The sequence below is a fragment of the Lepidochelys kempii genome, chromosome 18 (genome assembly GCF_965140285.1).
Source record: "Lepidochelys kempii isolate rLepKem1 chromosome 18, rLepKem1.hap1, whole genome shotgun sequence".
In the NCBI taxonomy this organism is placed as follows: Eukaryota; Metazoa; Chordata; order Testudines; family Cheloniidae; genus Lepidochelys; species Lepidochelys kempii.
The window spans coordinates 7,725,573-7,751,318 of NC_136397.1; the positions used below are offsets into that span (position 1 = coordinate 7,725,573).

The 25,746-nt window shown below is 49.5% G+C and overlaps 1 protein-coding gene across 1 annotated transcript in view; it reads right to left on the reverse strand.

Annotated features, from left to right (window-relative positions):
* Positions 1 to 835: 835 nt before the first annotated feature.
* The window catches only part of ATP13A2 (ATPase cation transporting 13A2), a 70,752-nt gene continuing 45,841 nt past the window's right edge, over positions 836 to 25,746 (reverse strand). Inside the window, exons 17-29 of the mRNA XM_073316703.2 lie at positions 13,327 to 13,440; positions 11,909 to 12,065; positions 11,241 to 11,361; positions 10,452 to 10,576; positions 9,865 to 10,025; positions 8,986 to 9,096; positions 8,025 to 8,104; positions 6,404 to 6,556; positions 5,515 to 5,611; positions 4,191 to 4,414; positions 3,635 to 3,786; positions 3,336 to 3,508; positions 836 to 2,444 (exon numbers count right to left, since the gene is read on the reverse strand). Of these exons, the coding sequence (XP_073172804.1) occupies positions 2,274 to 2,444; positions 3,336 to 3,508; positions 3,635 to 3,786; positions 4,191 to 4,414; positions 5,515 to 5,611; positions 6,404 to 6,556; positions 8,025 to 8,104; positions 8,986 to 9,096; positions 9,865 to 10,025; positions 10,452 to 10,576; positions 11,241 to 11,361; positions 11,909 to 12,065; positions 13,327 to 13,440 (1,839 nt within the window). The 3' untranslated portion in view covers positions 836 to 2,273. The remainder of the gene's footprint in view (positions 2,445 to 3,335; positions 3,509 to 3,634; positions 3,787 to 4,190; positions 4,415 to 5,514; positions 5,612 to 6,403; positions 6,557 to 8,024; positions 8,105 to 8,985; positions 9,097 to 9,864; positions 10,026 to 10,451; positions 10,577 to 11,240; positions 11,362 to 11,908; positions 12,066 to 13,326; positions 13,441 to 25,746) is intronic.

Consider the following 25,746-nt stretch of genomic DNA (forward strand, 5'->3'; position numbering starts at 1 on the left):
TTTATTTTCTGGTAACCAGTTCTGACTTTTATGCCTCATTACTTGTAACCACTTAAAATCCATCTTTCTGTAGTTGTTAAACTAGTTTTATTGCTTTATCTAGACCAGTGTGCTTGGACTGAAGTGTTTGGGAAGCTCCATTTGAGATAACAGGATTTGTGCACATCATTTTCCAGTAATAAAATGACGGACTTTATATGAGCTTGTGTTGTCCAGGAGAGGGCTGGGCAGTACAAGACACATTTCTGGGGGAAAGTCTGGGACTGGAAATTTGCAGGTGTTACTCTGCAGTGTAATTCAAGGGTGGCTGGCTGTAGCACCCCTGCAGTATAACTGGGAGTGATTTACATGCTGGAGGCTGTGCGAGAGCACATCCAGAGTGGTAGCTCTCATGGTGAAGCAGTGTAAAAGGAACCCTAGCTTGGAGAACTGAGGGAACACAGCTGTTCATCAGTCCAGATTGTACCCTGGGTATGTCACAGTGACCTATTATTCTTTGTTCATAGATGTGTGACCTTACATTTGGCAGCTTTAAAATGGGTTTGTATCAGTAAAGCCATCAGACTAGGCAAGTGACAGAAGCAGCAGATATAAAAACAAAAATACCACAACCAACAACACTCAGTCAAAAAACATGAACAATACTGAATATTACTGTTAACTTGTTATTTGAAGAAAGGAATTTTTCCATGCAATCACAAATACATTTTCCTATTTCTTGGTAGACACGTGTTAGTCTCCGGGTAGCCCTGTTCGATCTCCGTACCTGTTCTCCATTACCTAGTTGTGATGCACTGGGGAATGTAGCCCCTCAGAATTAAATGGCACAAGCTAGTTTTCAAGAAAATAATGTTGATTTATTAGATACACTCAAAAAAGCAACACAGCAAAGTTGGAGATTGTACATGATTTACACACCACCTCCTCCCCACTCTCTATACTCTTTGACGAATAAAAATAAAGCTTACATCTTACACATCTTCCGTTTCAATTCCATCGCTTTGCCGAAGCGTCACCAGTAACGTTCTAGCAGAGGACCCATCAGCAGTGGAAGTGCACAAACCTGGCTTTCAAACTGGAATCTGGCACGCAGCTTCTCGGCTACAGTGGTGGCAAACGACCCAGCTTTTTGGAACAGTGGCAGCAATCCATGCGCTCCCCAAGAGCGGAGGCAAGGATCGGTTTGGATGGACACTACGGCCGACTGCTACAATTCTACCTGCTCTGATGAACAGGCGAGGGGGGGGGGCAGAATAAATACAGCTCTTAATTAAATATCTCTAATCCCATCCTTGGTCACGTTCCAGCAGCTAGTCATGCCTGGTCTCTCAATGAGCGCTGAGCATCACACGTGCCAGGTAACACTCTCCTTTGCTACAGCAGCTGGGTTGCAAACAGGTCCGGCAAGCTAACAGAGTCTGCGCCGAGTGGCCATTCGGAGGTCACTGCCTCGACTGCAGAGGGATGCTGGCGGCTTGTTCACAGCGAGAAGAGCCGCAAGACGAGGGCAGCACTGTGGCAACAGCGGCCATCTTTTATTAGTGGCTTTTAACACCAAGGACAACGGTGTGGGGTGGGAGGGGTTCCCCCTTTTCAAACATTGCCCCCCGCAGCCCTTCCTGACAAGGTGTAACGTATCTGTGAGGACTGCTCCCTGCCCAGTCCAGGGCAAATCACCCAGCTGTGGATCTGAGCCAGCCACCCACAGCGAGTGGAAGAGTGGGGTCCCAAGGGGGATGAAGGAATCAGCTGGGGCCCCATACGGGGAAGCTAACCATTCGACGGGGCACTGTGACTAAGACATAGCAGCAGTCCCTGACGGCTCCTCTTCCCGAGTCACAGGCGCAACTGGACCAGTCACTTGCCCGCGTCTAATCCTGACTGGCGCTTGACCCACGCACGCCAGAGATCTGGAAGTTTCCCGCGCGGAGGGCAGCTGCTAGTACTGCTGAGGGCTTCCCTGAGGTAACCGCACCTGTCCTGCTTTCCAGAGCGAGGGAGTACTTGCACCCCAGGGGCGATGGGCTCCCTGGCCTTCTTCTGCCTCCCACATCCTTCCCCTGAGACGAGCACCTTGGGGCGATCAGCGGGAGGTTTCTCATTGGGGCGGGGCGCTGAGAACCCTGCCGTAGCCAGAGCCCATGGGGAAGGCAGCGACGGACAGACGAACGTAAATAAACGGAGCTGTATCGGGGAAGGCCGGAAAGGTCTTCCAGGCTGTTGCTGGACTCACGGACGCTGTCCCTGGAGCGAGGGCTCTCCAGGAGCTGGGGCTAGCTCCCGGAGATGGACATTTTGGGGGTGGCAAAGAGCGGCTCGTTCAATGGTGGCCAGGATGGCTGCTGCTGACTGAGCTCCTGCTCCAGCCTCTTGAACAGCTTCTTGGAGGCCCTCTTCTGGCGCAGCTGCCGCAGGCAGGTGAGCATGCCGTGATCCAGGGCGGTCTGGAGGGGGGAGGACGAGAGGGACGTGGGTCAAGGCAGCCTCAGCAGGGAATGAGGGGAGCTCGTACCAGCGTCGAGCTCCCTTCCCATCACACCCACAGCACTGCAGTGGAAGGGAATGGCTCATTGGCCACCTGTCCCTGGCAGAAGGGGTGAATCTGGGCTGGGAGGATAGGCCTGGATCAGGATTGTGCTGGGACACACGTCAGAAGGGCCCAGGCAGGGAGCCCATACTCATGCCAATCCAGAGTGGTACCCTCTGGCTGATGCGCTCTGTAGCACTGATTGGCTCTAGAACAGTGGTCCCCAAACCTTTGAGGGTCACACCACCCTTACCCCTGACCGCGCCGCCCCCCAAAGCCAGGGCTGGGAGCGGGGTCGTGGCTGGTGGGGACGGGAAGGGAGAGATGCGGATAGGAGTAAGGAGAGTGAGGCTGGGAGTGGGTTTGGGGGCAGGAGCAGAGCTGCAGCCAGGCTGTGGTGGGGGCCGGCAGTCAGGCCCCTGGCCAGGTGTAGCTCCACTCCTGGCCTTGGGCTCTGGCTGAGGCTGGGACCTGGGCTGTGTGTGGCTGTGGCCGCGGTCGGGAGCCTAACCGGAGCAGAGCTAGGGCTGGGAAGAGGCTGGGTGGTGCTCCCCCCCACCTCCGTGGGGGCTAGCCTGGACCCCGCCGTGCCCCCCCAGACGGTCCTCCAAGCCCCTGCAGGGGGGTGTGCCCCACACTTTGGGGACCTCTGCTCTAGAAGGAGCAGTGCCCAGCACTCCCCAGCCCATCGGGCACATCAGCCCATGGGGGGCTTAGTGAGGGGTACTAATAAGAGGGGGATCCTGCAGGAACCCTGCCCCCGTAGCTGGGTGCTCCCTCTGAATTCAGCTCTCCCCGACCCTCCTACCTCCAGCATGAAGGCTGTGAAGAAGTTGAGCGTGGCCATGCCTAGCAGCAGCAGCTTGAAGTTCATGTCGCCTACGTCTTTCAGCTTCAGCATGGCTTTCACGAAACCCAGCGGGTAAAGAGTTATCCCGATTGTCAGGCCGAAGAGAGCGACGAGGACGAGCAGGAACGGCACTGGGGGGGCAAGAGGAGACATCACGGACCCAGGACACGCAGCTCCCGCCCCCAAAGGGCTGGTTACAGGAGCCAAGTGACCACGGGAACCACCCCCTGCAGAGAGGAGGCCGGCTTGGCTCTTACCGTTAGTGTACAGTGGCTGCCGGAAGGGGTACCCCTTGGACATGGTGACGGCGAGGATCAGGTACTGGAAGGCCGAGATGCAGAACACCACGGTGTTCTCGTAGTTGGGCAGGTTCTGGGGGGCACTCACCGTGCTGTTCAGCGGGACGTACCTGGGTGAGGAGGGGAGGGGCAGGGATCAGGCACGAGCCTCTGAACGCAGGGAGCGGCGCGATCCGGCGGGACCTGCCTGCAACGTGCAGCTGGCTTGGCCTGGAGTGAGTCACTGCCGAAAGCCGCATTTGGTTCCCAGTTGAGGATTAGTGGACAAGAAAGGACATGAGCCATCTGACGGGGGTTAGGAAGGAACTTCCTCTGGGGGCAGGTTGCTGTTCTGGTGCCTGATGCAGATGGTGCTGGCCAGGGAGGAGACAGGATGCTTCCAGCTCTGATTCAGTCTGGGGGATTCCCAACACGGTGCCTTTCACGAGGCCAAAATGAGCTTTTGGGCCTCCCCTTTTAGCTGCTGTAGCCAGTTGCAGACAAGGAACTAGCTGTGCCCCAGGCAGACACTTACCAGCTCTGCGAGACAGTGATGAAGTAACTCATGACTTGAACCGTGATCAGCAGAGCCGCTTGGAGGAAGAGGCTGCCGAGGACAACAATGCTGATCAGTGCCCCTTGGGGGCGCTTTGCGCCCAGCTCCTTGGCAGGTCCGGTCTTGCCCATCAGCACAGCCACGGTCATAGTGATGAGCAGGTCAAAGAAGAGGAACTGGAAGTCACTCAGGTTGGTGTTAATCTGGGTGTGGGCAGGAAAGAAGGAAAAATGGAATATTCCCTCAGGAGCAGACTGGGATGGCTCAGGGGACTGGGCAGTGGGGTACAGAGCCTCATCTCAAGGTCACTGGTTCAAATCCAACAGTGGCAGAAAGTCACTAAAGCAGAATCTTGTGAGGAAAGACCCGAATTCAAAATACTGCAACAAATCAGTGGCCGACTAGGACGTTACGGTGGCTGCTATGCTGCAGAGCCCAGCTGCTCAGACTGGCCTGTGTGCTGGAGAGAGAGCTCAGTTATGAAAAGCATAGGCCCTGACTAGATGAGCTAAAGGAGAATCCCAGTTTGCTCTTGGCAGTAAAGGGGGCTATGACACATGGTTGGGCGGTTCCAATTCCAGCGGGCAGTGGTGCATTATGGTCTCTATCATTCTGTCCTTCAAAGTTACAAAGACCAGTTTACAAAGAGGACCCCCCCAGAGCCACAAACTATCCCACGTCACAGGATGCTCCCCAGCCTCTGAGCCCTGCCCCCCCCCAGATGCACATGCTTCCCTCTGCCCATTCATCTCAACCACCCCCTACTTTTGCTGAGCCCTGACGCTGCAGCCGAGGCCTGGAGGAGATCGCCTCTGAAGCCCACCCCCTCTCACTGGAGGGGGGGCTCTTGGAGACACTGGCGAGCACGGGAGCTCTGTGTTTTGCCTCCCTTGGGACTCCCAGCTCTGGCAGTATGCTGGCGAAAGGAGCTTGACTAACAGCCTCAGTGATCCGGGGGTCTGGTTATACCCGGAACAGCAATGCTACCTCCCCTCCAGTCAACCAGCGCGCCTCACTCTGGCCCTGTCTGGACACGCCACATCTCTCAGGGCACCAGGAGAGTTCAGTCTCCAGGGCCCGTTTGACTCTTGGCCTCTCTGCCCACACTCCCAAAGCAGCCAGCTCCATCACCTCACTTGCCCTGGCCAGCCAGCTGAGAGACAGCAGCAAGCAAGAGGCCCTTGCAGGATTCAAACCAGGGGGTTTAGAGGTGGGAGGCTCCAGGGTCTCCTTACAGCTTCCCAGAACCATCCAGTCCCCCTTTCTCCTCCAACCCACAAATGATGGTCCCCGAAACACTCACTGTGTAGAGTAGAAGCACGGAGACGAATTGCACCAGGCTGTACAGGGCCATGTATTTAAAAACCCCAAAGGAGGTGACCAGAGAACATCGGCCTTCCCTGAAAGAGAGATCAGAAAGACTTGACGGACCCGCCATTCGTAGACAAGGGGGCCAGGCAGTTCTGTGCAGGAGGAGAGGTATGAATCGACAGGACTTCATTTTGGAGCAGGGAGGAAGACCAGGTTTGTGGGCCAAGCAGCTGCCTCCATGGCTAGTTCAAAAGCCCTATAAGTGACATTGCCCCTAGCTCAGGGGCTAGGAGGAGAGGACAGAGTGAGGGGTAGGGGAGACTCCCTTTGCTCATGAACACAGCTCGGCAGCCAGCCTCGTGGCTAGGACCTCGCGCAGGTCACGGACACTCCCGGCAGGGTGAAGAGGAGAGAGGGCAAGGGTGAAGATATCAGGAAACACTGTTTCGCTAGGAGGGTGGTGAAGCACTGGAGTGGGTTCCCTAGGGAGGTGGTGGAATCTCCATCCTTAGAGGCTTTTAAGGCCTGGCTTGACAAAGCCCCGGCTGGGATGATCTAGTTGGGGCTGATCCTACCTTGAGCAGGGGGTTGGACTAGATACCTCCTGAGGTCTCTTCCAACCCTGGTATTCTATGATTCTATGATCTGGGAATGGGGAGTCAGAGGCCATGGTCAGGTCACTAAAATACAAGCACTGAGATTCTCAGAATATTGTTAATTAACATTAATTAATCTCCGCGTTCCAGGCCGCACACTGGCAGCCACTACACGCCCTTCCAGCCAATTTGCCAGCCCCTTGCCGTGTTCACATCTCCACCCCACCCCCATATTCCATTCCCCCCCGGCTCCCCGCCATGCGGTTCCAGGCGGACGCAGCCCACCTTATGACCATGGGCACACACTCGATGTTGGCGATTCTGGAGGTGAACGGCGAAGCCACGGAGGCCTCTGCCTCTGAGAGAGAGATCCCCACGTCGGCCGCCTTCAGCGCTCCGCAGTCATTGGCGCCGTCCCCGCACATCCCCACGCAATAGCTGCGGCAAGAGACACGCACACACGAACAGGATAAGCCGAAGGATTCCCACCTCTTCCCTGCCAGGAAACGGAGCGTCCTGGATCCAGGTCGGAAAGCATGGGGTACGTAGCGTTAAAAGCACTGACGGTACATTGATAAAGGCGCCAAGCCCGTGCAAAGCTCTTCATAGCACCGAGCTTCACAAACCCACTGGGAGATGGGCTAGAATGATCATTGGTCCCATTTTAGAGACAGGAAAATGGAGTCACAGAGCTGGGGGGGACCAAGTTGCCCCAGAATCAGTGGCAGAGTCAGGAGTAGAACCCAGGAGTCCGACTCTCTGCCCTGCCCCCATTTAATTACGAAACATTGCTCCCCATAACAATCATTCCATAAAGATTAACTCAAATCCCCTTACAGGAGGGGAGACATTTGCAACCTGGTATAACGTTTAGATTGTAACCTCCTCGGGGCAGGGACCTAGTGCCTCTATTAATAAGGGCAACACACGCTTCCACCTGTCACATGCAGCAACTTCAGCCTGCACTGACTCTGGAAAAAGAGGAGGGCACTCAGCATTTCACAGAATCTACAGATTAAGGCCAGAAAAGACTTTAAGAATCACATAGGCTGACCTCCTACATAACCCAGGCCAGAGAATTTCTTGCTATGCACCGTTTTTTGCTAGATGAAAAAGCATCAGAAATGCCGACCACCACATACATACTAGTGGACTGTGATCAAGTCACTTCTTAAATTTCTTTGGACCTATGTAGGTACTAAAAACAAACCTGAAAGAGAAGTTGAAATGCTTATTTTATTTTAAAAAAATCTTCCATCCCCCCACAATAACTCTACTTAAAACTCTTTAGACTCAAGTCAATAAGAGAAGTCAATTCAGCTTTAAGGACAAATGCGCTAATTTCTCAATTACTTAGATTAACTAAATGTATGTCCCTCTGGCTAAAAAAAACCCAAGATCTCCACTTCCAAAACGGCCAAAGCACCATAGCATTTTGGTTCCGAGTCCTCTACGACTTTCCTAAGGGTTTCTTGAATCATGAGCTTCTTATCTCTCCCCCGCAATCTGTAGTTAGAAAAATCATTGTTTCCACCTGCCTAGAGAAACCAGAGATGGGTATGGATCAAAAGCCAGGCCCTCAACAAGCTCAGATCTTGGGGAAAACTCCGATTTGAACATCACAGCTCAGACCCCCTCCTCTATAAAAGGGCCAAACCCCTGTGAATTTGGGGAAAAAGATGGATCCAGGTTTTGCAGCATGAAAGTAGGGTAACCCCCAGTTTTTGGGTGGGGGAGGGAAAAGATGGAAATGGATCCGATGGTGTGGTCGGTCAGAAGGTGATTTCACAGTTGCCAATAGCCCATGAGAAAGGAAGTGTACCACTTTGCATTGACAAGACGTTGCTTTGGAAGGAAGTGTTGGGTCTTAAACCGTCCTGTCACCCTCCTCTTCCCCCCAACTTACTTGAGGTCTTGTAAACTGTAAACCAGCTGTGTTTTCTGGTCAGGCAACATGCGAGCGAAAATCGTGGCCTGAATCAGGATCTGAAAGGGAAAGGGCTTCATGGTCAGGTAAGTCATGACATCAGAAGCATGTAAGCAGAGCTACAACCAGTGTGGCTACTCAGTAGAGACTAATGGACCACTGCTTTAAGGCAATGGGACGATGGGAGTGGCTGTGGGACGATGGGCGTGGCTGCTGAGGGCCATTCTCCTCGCTGTTGTGACTCTGGTCCCTGGATTGTTTCCACAGTGGTTAGGTCGGGGCAAGCAATGTGGCCATGCAGTATCCACTGCTGGTTCCCATGGGGACTCGGGAGTGTTTGGTCCAGGAGACGCCTCATAAATGACCAGTTATGACAGGAACCCAAGGAGCTACCCGTGGGAGAGGTTCCTAGCCATGGGTGGTGGTATCCTAGGCTGGGGAAGGCTGTGCCTTCCAAAACAGCTAGGTGTGGCCCCACCCATGCTCCTGACTTGGGCTGCTGCTGTGCCCCCTGCCCTCCTGGTGCTCGGGGGCGCTAGCTGGGTGCAAGGGCTGGTGGCCGCGGTTGGGGGGGCTCTGGCGGGTGCAGGGTCTTGGGGGGAAGGGGTGGGGCCACGGGCTAGCCTCCCTCAGCCGGCAGCTCATGCATCACCCATGCTCCTAGCTGCAATGAAACAGGGCCCTGAAATCCCACAGGGCAGGGGTTGCCTCCTTACACGATCTGTAGGGAGACACACTTATGGCAGTGCGGGAACGCTGCAGCTTGTGCACCTCTGTTCCGCTACTGCCAGGCACGGGCAGAAAACAAGGAGGAGAAGCGTCAAGCACAGACTGGTGGTGGGCAGGAGACCTTCGCCATCCCCACTGCCCTGCAGCTGCAATGCAGGCTTCACCACCAGCAGGCTGTTTCCATGAGACGGCGGGAGAGGGAAGGACTCACCCTGGGTAGCAGGTGGGGGAAGTGTTCACAAACCACAGCGAAGGATTTCCCATTCAGTGCTAAGTGGCAGGGCTGCTGCTCGAGGAAACAGCCATCCTGCTGGTACAGGCCCTGCAGAGCAAACCACACCACCAGCCGCTTAGCTCTTCGTGGACTTCACTTCTTTCCACAGTCTAACCTAGCCCCAGCGTCTGTGATCAGCAGCCAGGGGAGAGATGGCCGAGGGAGATCACCCCTCTCCACACCCAAACAAGAGCTGGATTTTGATTGAGCTGAGCCACCCCCGTCGGCCCCAAATCAGGGTCACACCCTGATCCACTACCCAGTCCCCAGCTCGCTGAGCCCGAGCAGTGGCTCCTTTGATGTGCCCTGCCCTGGCTGAGGAAGTGCAGGGTAGATCGGATCCCACTGCCTAAAGCAGCCGGAAGTTTGGAGCAGCTGCGCCTGCCGTGCTCCGGCCTGGGCCTGCCTGTTCCGGCGTAAGGGGGTCAGCTACAACTAGGGGATGAGTATGTTCTTGGGGGTGGGGAACCAGCCTGCCTGCAGGAGCAAGATATAGGACACGTGTACAGCTCCCAGCACAATGGGGCCCAGCTCCAGACAGGGGCCTCGGGGCAACACGACACTGCAGATAATAAAGAAGAGGAACGGACGAGGGCAAGTTACTGAGCCCCACTGCAGGGTCCTGGAGTCCTGGTGCTATGGGGCATGTGGCATCCAGCTCTCTGCTCACCACTGAACCCGCTGGATGCCTCACAAGGGGGACGGAAGAGGGCTCTTGCATGGCCCTGTTTGTTCCATAACCCATAGTATTGCATGGGGGGAAGGGATTCACACACAAGGCTGTTGGGTTTTCCCACAGTCCCAGCCGAGACTCACCTGTGGCTGCTCCTGCCCCTGGGGGTCGTCGGAGAGGATGAATTTGAGGGTGGCGGGTTTGTCGTGGCTGGGTGGCGAGGCATTCACGAAAACCACCCGCTCCTTCAGCTCCACCATCCGGCAGCTCTTGGCCACGTTCACCGCGGTCAGCATGTTGTCCCCTGGCAAGGAGAGAGGAATGGGGGAGTTCACACCTCTCAGAACCGTGCTGCATTAGCTGATGGTTTCACAACCAGAATCAGACTTAACACTGCTGATCTTGCCAAGGTTGTTAATAAATAAGGGACTGTGGACACATAAGCCTCCAAGTCCCCCTCCCACTGTGAAGGGGTCTGTTTTGCTAGCTCCATTTTACAGACGACTAAACTAAGGAACAGAGCAACTTGCCCAAGGACAGAGAGTCAGTGGCAGAGCCAAAAATAGAACCAAGGACTCCTGGCTCCCAGTCCTCTGCTCTAACCATTAGACCCCACACTTATAAGAAAGGCTGTTTACTCCTTTGCAGTTGCAATAAGCTTTAAACCCGTGATCTCTTCCTCAGATCTGGCCTCTCCTGTCCCAACCCCAGAAGCAGCTCTGCTGGTTACCTGTCACCATGATGGTGCGGATGTTTGCATTTCTCAGCAGGTGGATCACGGGGGCCGTCTCCGCCTTGAGAACGTTTCTCATCACGAGGAAGCCAAGGAGAGTCATTCCACTCTCTACGGCATCCCTGTCAGGACACAAGATGGCACTTGGCATAAGTGTCGGATGCCAAAACAAGATTAGGGGAGTGAATTAGACTGGCCGTTACTTTAGTATCTGATCCTTTAAAAGCCGTTTAGATCTCCCAATATTCATAGATTCAGATCAGAAGGGACCATTGCGATCATCTAGCCTGACCTCCTATTACACAGGACAGAGACCTTCCAGGAACTGAGTTTTGTTTCAATGCTGACCCTGGAGTGATCCCAAGAAGTGATTTTTATGTTTGCTGACAATTCCAAACAGACAAAAAAATCATTTTGGGTTGAATGAAACATTTGACCATTTTTCAACAGTTTTGATCAGTTTAATAAAATTAAAGAACATTTCTAAATGAAGCCTTGGATAAAAAAAACAAAACAAAAAACCCCCAAACACATCCATTGTTTGATTATTATTTATGGGTTTTCCTCCCCACCCCAGCTGAAACAACTCAGTGAAACAGACACAAATTTGTGGAACGGTGCAGTGTCACTAAGCAACTTTTTTCTTCGCAGAAAAGAATTATGGTCAAAAACTTTTGCCCAGCTCTAGCTGACTCAGGGAACTTGAAGTGCCCCAAGGCTCGTACAAGGAACGAAAGGAGGAGAGGAAAGTGAGAAGGAAGGAAAACTTCATGCAGGCTCACACACCTAGTCAGCTGCTGAGCTTCTTCAAAGGTTTTGATGGTAGTTAGCGTTTTGTAGGCTAGCCCCAGGACCCGGAAACCATCTGTAGTGTAGTGTCGTAACAACTGGGAGAAATCCAGAGGGACTGCAAAAAAGGGCTGTATCAGTTCAGAAATGCAGACTATGTCCAAGGTCCCAGGGACCACATGCAGAGTGAGTCTGGGAACAATGGCTGATCTAGTGTATATCAGCACTTTCAGGGCTACTGGAAATTCAAGAGGCAACTCATTTCACCTACTGCCCACAGGGTGGCTTGATCTCCTCCCTTTTCCTCCCAAGATAAGGGGCCAGGAAGTTGAAATAGCTGGCAATCAAGGTACATGATCTAGAGAGATTTGGATGGCAGAGATTCTTAGCCTTGCTCAGTGAGTACCTGCTCCTCCCGCCCTCCAAGTCCTAACAGCTGATCTCCTTGCTTGGTCTGCTATAGACAATGGCCTCCAACATCAGGCTGCCATAAACAGAGGTGTCACTATTGTTGCTGCTCATGAAATTTGAACCATTTGCCTCCTCTCTAGGTTGTCTTTGGAGAGCAAAGGGAAATGCTAACGGGTGGTTTCCACTGCCGACTGCCAAGCCCAGCAGGCAGGTCAGACATCCCTAGCTGTGAGATGTGGGTCCCTGCCCTTTACCTGTTTCTTCCTTACAGAGACTGGCCACCATCTCTGGAGCCCCCTTCATGTATGCCTCCGAAGGGGCGTCGCCAGGCAGCTTCACCAGGACGCTCATCCTCTGCAGGGAAGAGGAGAACGGGAACCGACGGAGAATCCCAGCGGATACCTTGTGTTTCTGGGGAGGGAATGGAATCCAGTGACATGCCCTGACAGTGCCGAGCGACACTAAGATTACATGGCACATCAGCCGTGGGTGGCAGGGTTCCAGTCACAAGGTGGCACATACCCACCCGCCAGAAGCACTGCTTGCTCCCGGGGTGGTAGGAATGGCACATCTGAATGGGAGCCGTGGGAGATTTTGTTTTTTGGGGGTGTCAAAAATGCATGTTGGTGAGCTCTGAAACTATTCACGAATTCAGGTTGAATTTGGCTAAACAATTTCGACTGAAAAATGATTATTTTTTAGTGTTAAAATGTTTCATTTCAACTTTTCATTTGGGACCAGTGTTTCAAACTCATATTTGGCCAATTTAAAAAAGCAAAAAAAAAACAAAAAAAACCCCTCCTGAAAATGACCAAATCAAAATGGAAAACCTGAAAAAAAAAATTTATTTTCACAGAATATCAGGGTTGGAAGGGACCTCAGGAGGTCATCTAGTCCAACCCCCTGTTCAAAGCAGGACCAATCCCCAATTTTTACCCTAGATCTCTAAATGACCCCCTCAAGGATTGAATCACAACCCTGGGTTTAGCAGGCCAATGCTCAAACCACTGAGCTATCCGTCCCTGTCCTGTAACCTTTTGGTCCACTTGAAACAAAAAGGGAAAAATTTCATTCTGAATCGACCCGAGAGGTTTTGGTTGATCTGAAACAAAAGGGTTTTGGAGTTTTCAATTTGATGAAACGTTGAAAGAATTCAGTATGGTTCGAAGTGAGCTGATCCCCCCGGGATTTTTTGCTGAGGTCCCCGAACCAAAACAATACGCTCGGCTCTGGTGCCTCTTCTACGTGAGCTCTTTGGTGTGGCAGAGAAAGGCCTGGACATGAGCCTAGACAATTTCAGACTGCAAGTGGGGCGTCGATTTTTAGCAGCGAGGGGGTTAACCCTTGAAACAATTTACCCAGGGTCATGATGGATTCTCCATCACTGGCTATTTTGAAATCAGAAGTGGACGTGTTTTCTAGGAGGTACGTGCTGGGAATTGCTTTGGGGCAGTTCTCCGGCCTGTGTTAGCCAGGGCTCAGACCAGATGATCACAATGGTCCCCTGTGGCCATGAAATCTATGTCACCCCAGCAGCAGGTGCCAGCCTAGTAGTTAAGAGAAACTAAGCTGCTCCCCTCTGAAGTACAGTACAAAACATCCCCTCCCTCCCACTCCAGCCATGGCACTTCCATCCCTGTGCAATCAGGACACCAGCTAAGCAGGGGCTTACCATGCCGTGGGGCTGTTCTTCCAGAGGGGGCGGCCTCATCACCGCTAGGACCTTTGTCCCGAAGTGCTGGACTGCGCGCAGTTTGGCCTCCTCCCACGTGGACTCCTCCAGGGTCTGAAACCAACAAAGTCAGGCACTTTAGAAGATGCCCCTTCTCTGCAAGCCCAGCATCTATTCCCCACCCAACAGCTGAGCTCACAGCACCGAGCCACACAAAACCAATGGGCTCGCTAAACAAAGGCAGCGATTTGCGTTTCAGATGCGGCCTCTTAGGATATGTCTACACAGCATTTTGGAGTGAGCCTCCCAGCCAGGGTCGAGGGGCTCGTGCTAGCACTTGAAGCCTTGGTTAGGGGGTGGGCTTCAGAGTCCAAGTTGCGACTTCAAAGCAGTGTCTCTACGGCTGTTTTTCAAACACTAGCACAAGCCCCTTTAATCCGTCGACCCTGTCTGGGAGGCTTGCTCCAGAATGCTGTGTAGACATACCCTTAGCTTTGCTGATGGAGCTGGTGCTTCCCTGGCTTTAACGCACAGACACAGGAGCCAGGACAGTGCTGGATGGAAGAGAGTAACTCCAAAACATGTTGACCTTTTAGATCTACTGATATGATGTTTAAAAAAGAAAAAAAATCCAGCTCTCCCCAGCTGCAGGAGTCGCCTCTCCACAGCTCCTGCCTGCAGCGGAATGCCTGTTTCATTCATTCAGTCACACCTGATCCATGAGGCAGGCAAGTGGGGACAGACTATGTCTCATCTAACCTCTCTTTGAACATTTCCAGGAATTGTGCTCTGACCACCTCTCCAGGGGTTGGACTTGGGGCCCCGACTTTTTTCACGAATGGGGCCCCGTGAATCTTTGGAATCTTTCCCTAAACTGTAGCCTAAATAACTACATTTTTTAACCTACCAGTCTGTGTGTTGATACTGGACCCAGTGCAGACAAACAATCCTCTTCAGGGCTTTGCTATGGCCTCCCTGAAGTACTTACACAGCACTGTTATTTATACACTGCTGGAGAGGCTTTGAGTAGACTAAATGTGTTGTTGGAAAAACAAAGTGCTGCAATTTAAGTGGCTTTTTCTCGACTTTCCCAACTGAGGGCACCACCTTGCTCAACAATGACAGAGCCTGGCAACATTGTTGGGTGAGACACGAGACTTTAATCGGTGTTATCGGTTCTGTAGCTATTCTAGAGACTACAACTCCCACGATCAATGGTCATAGAATCATAGAATATCAGGGTCGGAAGGGACCTCAGGAGGTCGTCTAGTCCAACCCCCTGCTCAAAGCAAGACCGATCCCCGACTAAATCATCCCAGCCAGGGCTTTGTCAAGCTTTGAGGTTTTAAAAACCTCAAAAGAAGGAGATTCCACCACCTCCCTAGGTAACGCATTCCAGTGTTTCACCACCCTCCCAGAGAAAAAGTTTTTCCTAATATCCAACCTAAACCTCCCCCACTGCAATTTGAGACCATTACTCCTTGTTCTGTCATCTGCTACCACTGAGAACAGTCTAGAGTCATCCTCTTTGGAACCCCCTTTCAGGTAGTTGAAAGCAGCTATCAAATCCCCCCTCATTCTTCTCTTCTGAAGACTAAACATCCCCAGTTCCCTCAGCCTCTCCTCATAACTCATGTGTTCCAGTCCCTTAATCATTTTTGTTGCCCTCCGCTGGACTCTTTCCAATTTTTCCACATCCTTCTTGTAGTGTGGGGCCCAAACTGGACACAGTACGCCAGATGAGGCCTCACCAATGTCGAATAGAGGGGAACGATCACGTCCCTCTGAACTAAGTCACATGGGCTGGACACACTCCAGACCTTTCAATGCACAGACAATTCATGTGAGGCAAAGTGCTTTCAGCTACAAACCAAGCTGGTGGCAAACACTTCTTTGCCCCAATGTCTCCATCTCTCCCTTCAGGCCAGTGGATGCCCTGAACAGTTCCCAGGTGAGGTGGGCAGCAAACAAACATGGAGAGCGAGGCCATCCAAGGACCTCTCGCTTTGCTACACAGGAGGCCTGAGATTCAGTGCCAGAGTCCTGCACTTTGAGAGCAAAAGTGGGGGTGAGGGAAAATGCCCTGGAGCCAGTGCATACAGATTACACACAAACACACATCACATTAATAGGTATTATGCTCATGGTATTAATAGTGTGTCTGTGTTGGGTATGAATTATAAGAACATAAGAATGGCCCAACTGGGTCAGACCATCTAGCCCAGTGTCCTGTCCTCTGACAGTGACCAATGCCAGGTGCCCCAGAGGGAATGAACAGAACAGGTCATCATCAAGGGATCCATCCCCGCAACCCATTCCCAGCTTCTGGCAAACAGAGACGAGGGACCCCATCCCTGCCCATCCTGCCTAATAGCCATTGATGGACCTATCCTCCATGAATTTATCTAGTTCTTTTTTTAACCCTGTTATGGTCTTGGCCTTCACAACATCCTCTGGCAAGGAGTTCCACAGGTTGACTGCGTTGTGTGAAGAAATACTTCCTTTTGTTTGTTTTAAACCTGCTGCCTATTAATTTCATTTGGTGACCCCTAGTTCTTGTGCTATGAGAAGTAGCAAACACACTTCCTTACGAATTATGCTTATTCCTGCTCACTTGTGCTAAGGCGTATACCCCACAATGCCCTGGGACAAGTACAGCTTAGCACTTGGCATAGGCAAATACAGAAACCGTTAAGAGTTAGATGGACGAGCATCATGTACTAACATGCAATATCTGGAACAAAAGTACAATGCGGTGCAAGGAAATAGTGTAAGATGTAGGAACACTTTAGGGCAGAGGTGGGCAAACTACGGCCCGTGGGACCGTCCTGTCCGGCCCCTGAGCTCCTGGCCCAGGTTGCTCGCCCCCAGCCCCTCCCCTGCTGTTCCCCCTCCCACTGCAGCCTCAGCTCACTGCACTGCCGTCGCAACCCTCCGGGCGGGGGGGCTGCGAGCTCCCGGAGCAGCGTAGCTGCAGAGCCCGGCCTGACCCAGCGCTCTGCGCTGTACGGCTGGCTCCAGCCGGGCGGTTCAGCTGTAGCGCCGCCAGCCACTGGTGCTCCAGGCAGCGCAGTAAGGAGGCAAGGAGCTGGGGGGTTGGAGAGAGGGCAGGGGAGTTCGGGGGTGGTGGTCCAGGGGCGGGGATGTGGATAGGGGTTGGGGCGGTCAGAGGGCGGGGAGCAGGGTGGTTGAATGGGGGCAGGGATCCCGGGGGGACAATCAGGAAGGTGGGGGGTTGGATGGGGTGGCGGGGTCAGTCGAGGAGAAGGGGCGGTTGGATGGGGCAGGAGTCCTGGGGGGGCAGTCAGGAAGGAGAGGGGAGTTGGCTGGGGCGGCGGGGGGCAGTTGGGGCGGGCGGTCCGGGGGCGGTTGGATGGGGCGGCGGGGTTAGTCAAGGAGAAGGGGCGGTTGGATGGGGCAGGGGTCCTGGGGGGGCAGTCAGGAAGGAGAGGGGAGTTGGCTGGGGCGGCGGGGGGCAGTTGGGGCGGGCGGTCCGGGGGTGAGAAGCGGGGGGGGGGGGGAGGCGTTGGATAAGGGGCAGGGACCGAGCCATGCCTGGCTGTTTGGAAAGGCACAGCCTCCCCTAACTGGCCCTCCATACAATTTCAGAAACCAGATGCGGCCCTCAGGCCAAAAAGTTTGCCTGCCCCTGCTTTAGGGAGTATCTTTAAACCCTGTAATGCCTGGCATTTATTATTCAAAATGAGAGATGGGAAGATACAGGGAGGCACCAAACAAAGCTGGTACCAGCTGGCTAGTTCAACATGAAGTTTAAGTGATATGAACAGTGCTGTGTAACTTGTAAACACCCATGCTATAAACGATGGCTAGTTTAAGTGGGCATTTGGGAAGCACCTCTTCTGCATAAGGTGAACTGAACATGAAGCCAGAATTCACTTCCTGGGAAGAACTGGTGATGTATTAACTCTTTCTTTCCTGTACCATATTACTTTGTCTTTGGACAATAACCAAGCTCAGCCAGATTTATTGGGTCTCTTGAACATTATTAATATTGAACCACAAGTGTAGCCAATTAGTTGGTTACACCTTTCAGTGAATAGTTGGCGAGCCAGGCAGGAGCCGTTTGCTAAACCAATTTGGCATGGGGCAATGGGCCATTTGGATTCAGGATAGCAATCTCATAGTGGTTGGATTTTGGGGGCTAGCGGTCCTAACTACACGTGCAGCAGGCTAGCCCGTTTGGGGGGGGGGTAAGGAGGGTTTATAATAAGTGTTAAATTGGCACAACACCTTAAATAACCAGTTAAACTAATAAAAGCAAACTATTTTTCTGGGCATAAAGTCATACTTTAAGAATACAGAAAGACTAATTACAAGGCAATCTTTTTCTGGGCTGAATGCCCAGATACAACAAACGTTAAAACAGCAAAATGCCAAAATCCAAGAATTAGCAGTAATGATGGCCAAAAACCATCATAAAAGAGCTCTAGAATCTTTTGTATGAAAACATGTAACTAATTATGGGGCTGGTTCACCCACGCGGGTCACAACCCTGGGATTCTTTCTGTGAAATGAAAAGGAGTACTTGTGGCACCTTAGAGACTAACCAATTTATTTGAGCATAAGCTTTCGTGAGCTACAGCTCACTTCATCGGATGCATACTGTGGAAAGTGTAGAAGATCTTTTTATATACACACAAAGCATGAAAAAATACCTCCTCCCACCCCACTCTCCTGCTGCTAATAGCTTATCTAAAGTGATCGCTCTCCTTACAATGTGTATGATAATCAAGTTGGGCCATTTCCAGCACAAATCCAGGTTTTCTCCCCCCCCCCACAAACTGGTTTGGGAATACAGACTAACACGGCTGTTACTCTGAAACCTTTTTGTGAAATGAAAGTTAAACAAAGAAGGAAACAAGTCAAAGGACTAAAAGGAGGTTAAAGCTAGAATGAGATCAAAGGAAGAAATTAAAATAGCAAACGGACAATATCAGCAACTGTAATGCAGTTGTACCTTCTTACAGTTTACAAGAAGTGAAGGGAAGACCAGGAGATTGTCAGGTAAGGTACAGCCAACAAGGGGGATAGAAGTTAGGCTGGCAAAGACAGGTTAAAAAGCCTTAAAACTTGTACTAAGTGGCCCAGAAACAGTTAACTGCAGCAAGAAAGAGCATTAGGAGTGCAGGCACAAGCAACAGAGACTTGGGGAACAAATTCAGGTTATGTAGGGATAGTAGCAGTGCTCACTCTCCTCCCAGAGTGGGGATAAAATGCAGGTGTCCTGGCTCCCAGCCCCCTCTCCCCCTGCTCTAACCCACCAGACCCCACTCCCTTCTCAGAGCTGTAACTTTTTATTTGATTTAAAGTGAATGTAGTAAAGTGGTAAGACACCACTGCAGGTTCGGCTCTGGTCACTACAGTTTCAAGCTCAAAAGAACGAAGTCACCTCTGCGACTTGCTTCAGATTATAGTCTCTAGGATCACAAAGATCAAGGATAGTGACCACCACACAGACATTCACAAGTACAAGGTCTAGTCTGTTTTATCAACGTTATTAACGTTACAATTACGCTTATAATTATCCAAGCGTATAGAAATCCTATAAAGACCAATGCACGAGCTACAAATATAATTATACAGGACTCACATCCTTAATGATACTCTTAAACTCTGATGGCTGCCTTGCCCATTGAGCCTCAGTAGAGGGATGGTTCCTGCTGGAGTTTTCCCGTAGGGAACTCATTTTACCCAATCTGGGCACCCTCTTTTTATAACGTGATTCTAACTACACCTCATTAGCATTTACACACACAGTGCACCCTGCGGTGAGAGCAGGGGTTCTCAGACTTTTGTCCTGGTGACCCCTTTCACACAGAAAGCCTCTGAGTGCAACCCCCCTTATTAATGAAAAACACATTTTTATATATTTAACACCAATAAATGCGGGAGGCAAGGCGGGGTTTGGGGTGGAGGCTGCCGGCTTGCGACTCCCCAGGTAATAACCTCGCGACCCCCAGTCCGGGAACCCAATCCAGGGCGTGTGTTAGAAAAATATAACTACTGGGTATCTTGTAAGCAAAAAAAATTACTGATAATTTTTTGCAGTTCCACCCATTGGCACCTCGTTTCCCGTAATCTTGTGGCATCAGGGTCATTCTTTGGTCACTTACTTATGTCAAGCATTTCTTAAACCTATGACTTAGCACGGCGAAGCTGGCATTTTACAGGGCTCAGCCTGTAGGCCTTAAATTTCAGCCCTCCTTACTTAGATACCTAATGCAGACTTCTCCCTTTTAACTACTAATCAATCCTATAGTGCTCTAATCCAACAATTTAAATCTGTTTCACATACAGTGATTATATAGGACACGACGTGTTAGTTAATCCTAACATCGCACAATAAATGAATGATAAAGTGAAGTCACTGGCTACAGAGCTAACCTTCTTTCACTATCATTTTTACATTTGGGTCAGGTTTTTCCTTTATGTCCTTTCTCTGTCCCGCCCCCCCGCACCCTTTCTTTTCTTCTCTTGTACTATTCACTCAGCTCAGTTTGCTACGCTTGCTGGTGCTGCACTTTCAAATGCCCTCACAAAGTTAATCAATCTCCACTGGCTTATGCTTCCCTCCCTTCCTATGCTGCTTCTTCCATCTCGGTCCTCCCCCTTTGTTTTAAGGGTTATAGTTATTACAGAAACACCCACTGCACAAAGAGATGGGGGAAACGGAAAAAAAATATCAACAAAGAAATAATCAAAGTACTTCAAATAAAAACTTTACTTTAAATAAGTCCAGCAAGACTAATAGGTTTAACCCTTCAGGAATGCAACAACTAAAGGAACTCCAAACTTTCCCGAAGATATGGTTGCCAAGAAACAAAAATGCTAATTTTAAAAACTAGCCACTAATATATGAAACATGGTGGTTTTTTTTATTCCTATACAGTAGTATTCTTAAGGTAAAAGTAACGTAAAATGCCTTAAGTTAATTAAACTAATACAAAGACGTAAGCAAATAACTTCATAGGGATTTTTATCAATTCTTATAAGTAGTTTTAAATAAAAAGGTAACAAAACAAAGAACCTGCCATATTACGTATTTAATTCTTTTAATGTTTGTTTTCTAAAATACATTGCCTTAACGTTAAGTTCTTAACGACTTAGCTTGCAGAAGTATAAATACAATTTTGACACCACTCGTCTTTAATCGTAAGCTTGTCCTATCTTTTATGCACAGTGCGTGTGCCATACGACTTTTTGATTTTACTTTGTTACAACAAAAATCAAATTTGCACTCGTTATCAAATATATATTAGTGGTCCCACAGTATTTTAACCCAGTGGTTGGGTTATAACCATTTCCTCACAATACCAATTCAATTTTTTGCAAAGCTCTAAAAGGCGACAGTGATTAACATATGTACATATATTTCTGCCCCACTAAACAATTCAATTGCAGACAAAGGTTTCTTTTTTATTATTAATCAAAACTTTTTTGCTCAAAGAAAAAAAATAAAGAAAACTGAAGGGGAGAACCTCAATATTGAGGCAAAAATATTAATAAAACCATAACTTTTTAAAGGCTTTATAAACCTGTTTGTGCCTTTATCACTATTAAAATATAGTTATAGCTAGGTCATAGCTAATTTTTTTTTAAAAATATACACAGTATGTCTGGTTATACTGCAAAACATGATAGCTAATCAAATAAACCGCAACAGGGTTCCGTCGGTCTCTCTCAAGCATCAGCAAATGTCATAAAAGTTCATTACTCTCAATGTGTTCGAATAAATCTGCATTTAAACTTCACTTTGCTTTAGTTTTTACACTATTTTCTTTTGTGCTCTGTTAACAAAAGTGTTGATTATTAAAGTTTGTGCTTTCAAATATTGGCCGAAAGTTTAATTGCTACAACAAGCAAATTAACTCTCCAAAGCTTGGGTAAAAAGTCTATTGCTAACTCTCTTCTTAAAACAGAGTGCTTGGGGCAGGAGGAAGAGCAATACATCTTCTCACAGAAGATAGCGAGCATCAGACTGAGCTGTCAAGTACTATATTTATTACGGAAAACTAGTAATGCCCATGTTAAGGAAGTACAAATAAATTATATATAACAAAAGGAATAAAAAAAAAAGAACCAGGTCATGCTTCTGTCATATGCTGTAGCAAAGCATAACTTGTGTTATAAATGACTTGGTCCCTATTACATGGTAAATAAACTGAGCTCATCTGTGTATAAATTTGGGTTACTGGAAACAAAAGAAATGTGGAGAAATTTATCAAGTTAGCCAACTTAAGCAGTTGAAAGGTGAACCCCACAAACCAGAGACAAGAATATATCAGTGAACAGGGAAGAAACTCCCAGGCGTCCGAAGAAACAGAAAAGATAAAGTGCTTTATAAATTACAGATTGGCCAACTACACTTATAGATTCATAGATATTAAGGTCAGAAGGGACCATTATGATCATCTAGTCCGACCTCCTGCACGACGCAGGCCACAGAATCTCACCCACCCACTCCTGTGAAAAACCTCTCACCTATGTCTGAGCTATTGAAGTCCTCAAATCGTGGTTTAAAGACTTCAAGGAGCAGAGAATCCTCCAGCAAGTGACCCGTGCCCCATGCTACAGAGGAAGGCAAAAAACCTCCAGGGCCTCTTCCAATCTGCCCTGGAGGAAAATTCCTTCCCGACCCCAAATATGGCGATCAGCTAAACCCTGAGCATATGGGCAAGATTCACCAGCCAGATACCCAGGAAAGAATTTTCTGTAGTAACTCAGATCCCACCCCATCTAACATCCTATGACAGGCCATTGGGCCTATTTACCATGAATATTTAAAAATCAATTAATTGCCCAAGTCATGTTATCCCATCATACCATCTCCTCCATAAACTTATCGAGGATAACCTTAAAGCCAGATAGGTCTTTTGCCCTCACTGCTTCCCTTGGAAGGCTATTCCAAAACTTCACTCCTCTGATGGTTAGAATTGCCTTAATAATGTTAAGTTCTTAAACCACTTCAACCTACCATCTATGGACGACTGTGTAAGCAACGAACTATAGAACCATTAAAGAGACCACTAGTCCGGGCAGGGCTAACTGTTATTTAAACTGTATATTATTAAATACAGTGGGTTTATGCATACACCTGTGGTTTTGACTCTCTCTCATTAGAATATAGCTAAATTTGTTTTTTGTTTAAAAGCAAACGTATCATTGTGGGCGGTCTTTGTTAATTAGCATAATAGCGTCTTATCAAGATTGTGCATAAAACTCAATAGCTGGGCAAAAGACTGTTCTACAGTCTGGCATCTTTCAAATAGGAGACTCCAAAAACGAGATGGAATTATTGATTGTATTTCAGGACTATTTGGATCTAAAATGTCTGTTTGGAACAGGGCTGCTATAGAAAATAAAAAAAAGTCATGAACTCTTTTGAACATCGGGCAGCTGAAACGGTCTCTAAACCAATCGTTTGCGACACGGAGGACCGAGCTATTATAAACATGGGATGTGCTATATAAGAGGCATAACACTGCTAAACCGGTTAACCAAACAAGAAAAAAAATCTATGAATTAGTCACAAAGGATAGTAAGATAATCAGGAAAAATTGTGTAGGTAAAAAAACCCAAAAACTAAATGAGTTGCTTGTGGGAGTTATGCATTAACTACCATAAGATTCAAAAGGAAAACCTGCTTAATCTGCCTAAAATTCAGTCCATTTTGATCAATTTCGTGGCCATAGGATTTTAAAAAAATAAATCATAAATGTCATGATTTCAACTCTTTAAAGCTGAAAAGTCACGGTGTTGTGATTGTAGGGGTCCTGGCGCAAAAAGGAGTTGTGGGGGGAGAAGGGGGAGTTGCGGTACTTCTCCTCTTACTCCTGCGCTGCTGCTGGCGACGGCGCTGCCTTCAGAGCCGGGCGGGCCGAGGCGCCGTCAGGCCGAGCCACCGTCAGCAGCAGAGCTGGGCCCTCAGTCAGCAGCCGCCGCCGTCCGGCCACCCAGCTCTGAAGGCAGCAGCGCAGAAGTAAGGGTGGCACGGTCTGGTATTGCCACCCTTACTTCGGCGCTGCTGGCAGGGCGCTACCTTCAGAGCTGGGCACCTGGCCAACAGTGGCCACTCTCCAGCCGCCCAGCTCTGAAGGCGGCAGTGCAGAAGGCAGGGTGGCAATGCTGCGACCCCCTGCAACTCCCTTTTGGGTCAGGACCCCCAGTTTAAGAAAAGCTGGTCTCCCCTCCTGAAATCGATATACTATAGGGTAAAAGCACACAAAAGGACAGATTTCATGGTCTGTGATGCGTTTTTCATGGCCGTGAATTTGGTAGGGCCCTACTTATTAATGATAAGCAATTAGCAAGGTGGTATTGCTCTGTGTAGAACAAAAAACAATTATAAATTGGCAATGCACTAAATTGTGCAGACAAATTCTCTTTTGCACAATTTGTACTTTGGGGTCAGTGACACTGCATCCTAAAACCATATTGCTCAGTGTCTGGTTCTGTGTATATTTCTTTTACGGTATTGTTACAAATACTAGATACTGACACTGAAACATTCGATAACTTGGCTACTGTGCACTCAGTAGGTTACCAAAAAAAAAAAAAAAAAAAAGAGGAATCTACAAGGAACAAATGGATCTACCTCAGCTACCCGTTTCAATGCAAATCTGGAGGGGGGAAAAATCACTGTTTTTCTGTTAAGGAATATCAATACATATGTGATTCTTTTTCACTTTGCATCTTCAGTGTGTGCCCATGCAGGCCTGGACCAGTATAATGAGAAAGCAAAGCTAGCAAGCTTCCCATGGCATGAGACAGTAGTGGCTAAGAGGCAATCACCCGCAATAAGAGTAACCTAGAACAGGGGTGGGCAAACTTTTTGGCCCAAGGGCCACACTGGGGTTGCGCAACTGTATGGAGGGCCGGGTAGGGAAGGCTGTGCCTCCCCAAACAGCCTGGTCCCCGCCCCCTATCCGCCCCCTCCCACTTCCCGCCCCCTGACTGCCCCCCTCAGAACCCCTGACCCATCTAACCCCGCCGCTCCTTGTCCCCTAACCACTCCCTCCCAGGATTCCCCGCCCCTAACTGCCCCCCAGGACCCCACCCTCTATCCAACCCCCCCTACTCCCTGTCCTGAGTGCCCCAACCCCTATCCACACCCCTCCCCCTAACCGCCCCCCGGACCTCACCCTCATCCAACTCCCCCTGCTCCCTGTTCCCTGACTGCACCTCGGGACCCCCTGTCCCTTGTCCAACCGCCCTGCTCCCTTACCATGCCGGAGCCAGCCACGCCGCCATGCTGCCCGACAGGAGCGGCGGGCCAGAGCGCTGCCGGCGTGGCTGCAGGGGAGGGGCTGGGAGCTCAGGGGCTGGGCAGGATGATCCCGCCCGCCGGATGTGGCCCACAGGCCGTAGTTTGCCCACCTCCGACCTAGAATATGAATAGGCAGCACTGCGTAGTTACTAATTATAATTGTACTCAAAACTTCTGTTTTACTCCTCACATAGGTCGGTACGGTGTCATACAATACTAATGCCCATCCCAAGTTTACAAAATAAATACACAGTTCAAAGTAAGTCCCAGCACCAGGATGAAGTAAAAAATATGTGTGCGCCAGTTTTTAAGTGTATATAGGGATCCCCTAACTTTGCATTTTAAAACCTTATCGGAACACAAAGATACTCCACTTGGTTCAGATGAGCACTGGCATTCTTAAAGCAGCCCAAACCTTGGATAACCTTATCCATGCAGGTGACCCGGCGGGACTACTTTCCCGCACTTGGGCAGAAGTTGTGTTGAAGGTTCTGCGTCTACGACAAGGTGTATTCGTTTTAATTGTACTAATACTGCTGCTTATGCAGTTTGCTAAACAGTGTCAATCTGCCATGAAACCTCTTACCGTTGCCTCATATATTAATTTGGCTACGGTATAACCCTGATATAATTATTACGCTGTCAAGTGGGGGACGGTTAGCCAACGCATATGGGTTATACACACATCACATTACGAGGTATTATTTGCAAGGTATTAACATGAGATATATAAGTGTCGGACAATCATGTTAAGTTGGATTATGCTTATTCTTGCTCACTTATGCTAAGACATACATCCCAAGATGGCCTGGGACACGTATACCTAAGCACTTGGTATAGGCAAATACAGAAACGGTCAAGAGTTACACGTCATGTACCAAAAAGTAATATCTGGAACAAAGGAACAACGCGGCACAAGGAATCATGTAAGATGTAGGAACGCTGTAAGGAGTATCTTCAAGCCCCCTAATGCTTGGAATTCAATATTCAAAGCAAGAGATGAGAAGGCACAGGGAGGCATCAAAGACAAAGCTGGCACCAGCTGGTTAGTTAAACTTTAAGTAACTTGACCAGCACTGTGTAACTTGTAAACAGCCATGCTATGGTGGCAAGTTTAAGGGGAGCATACCTTC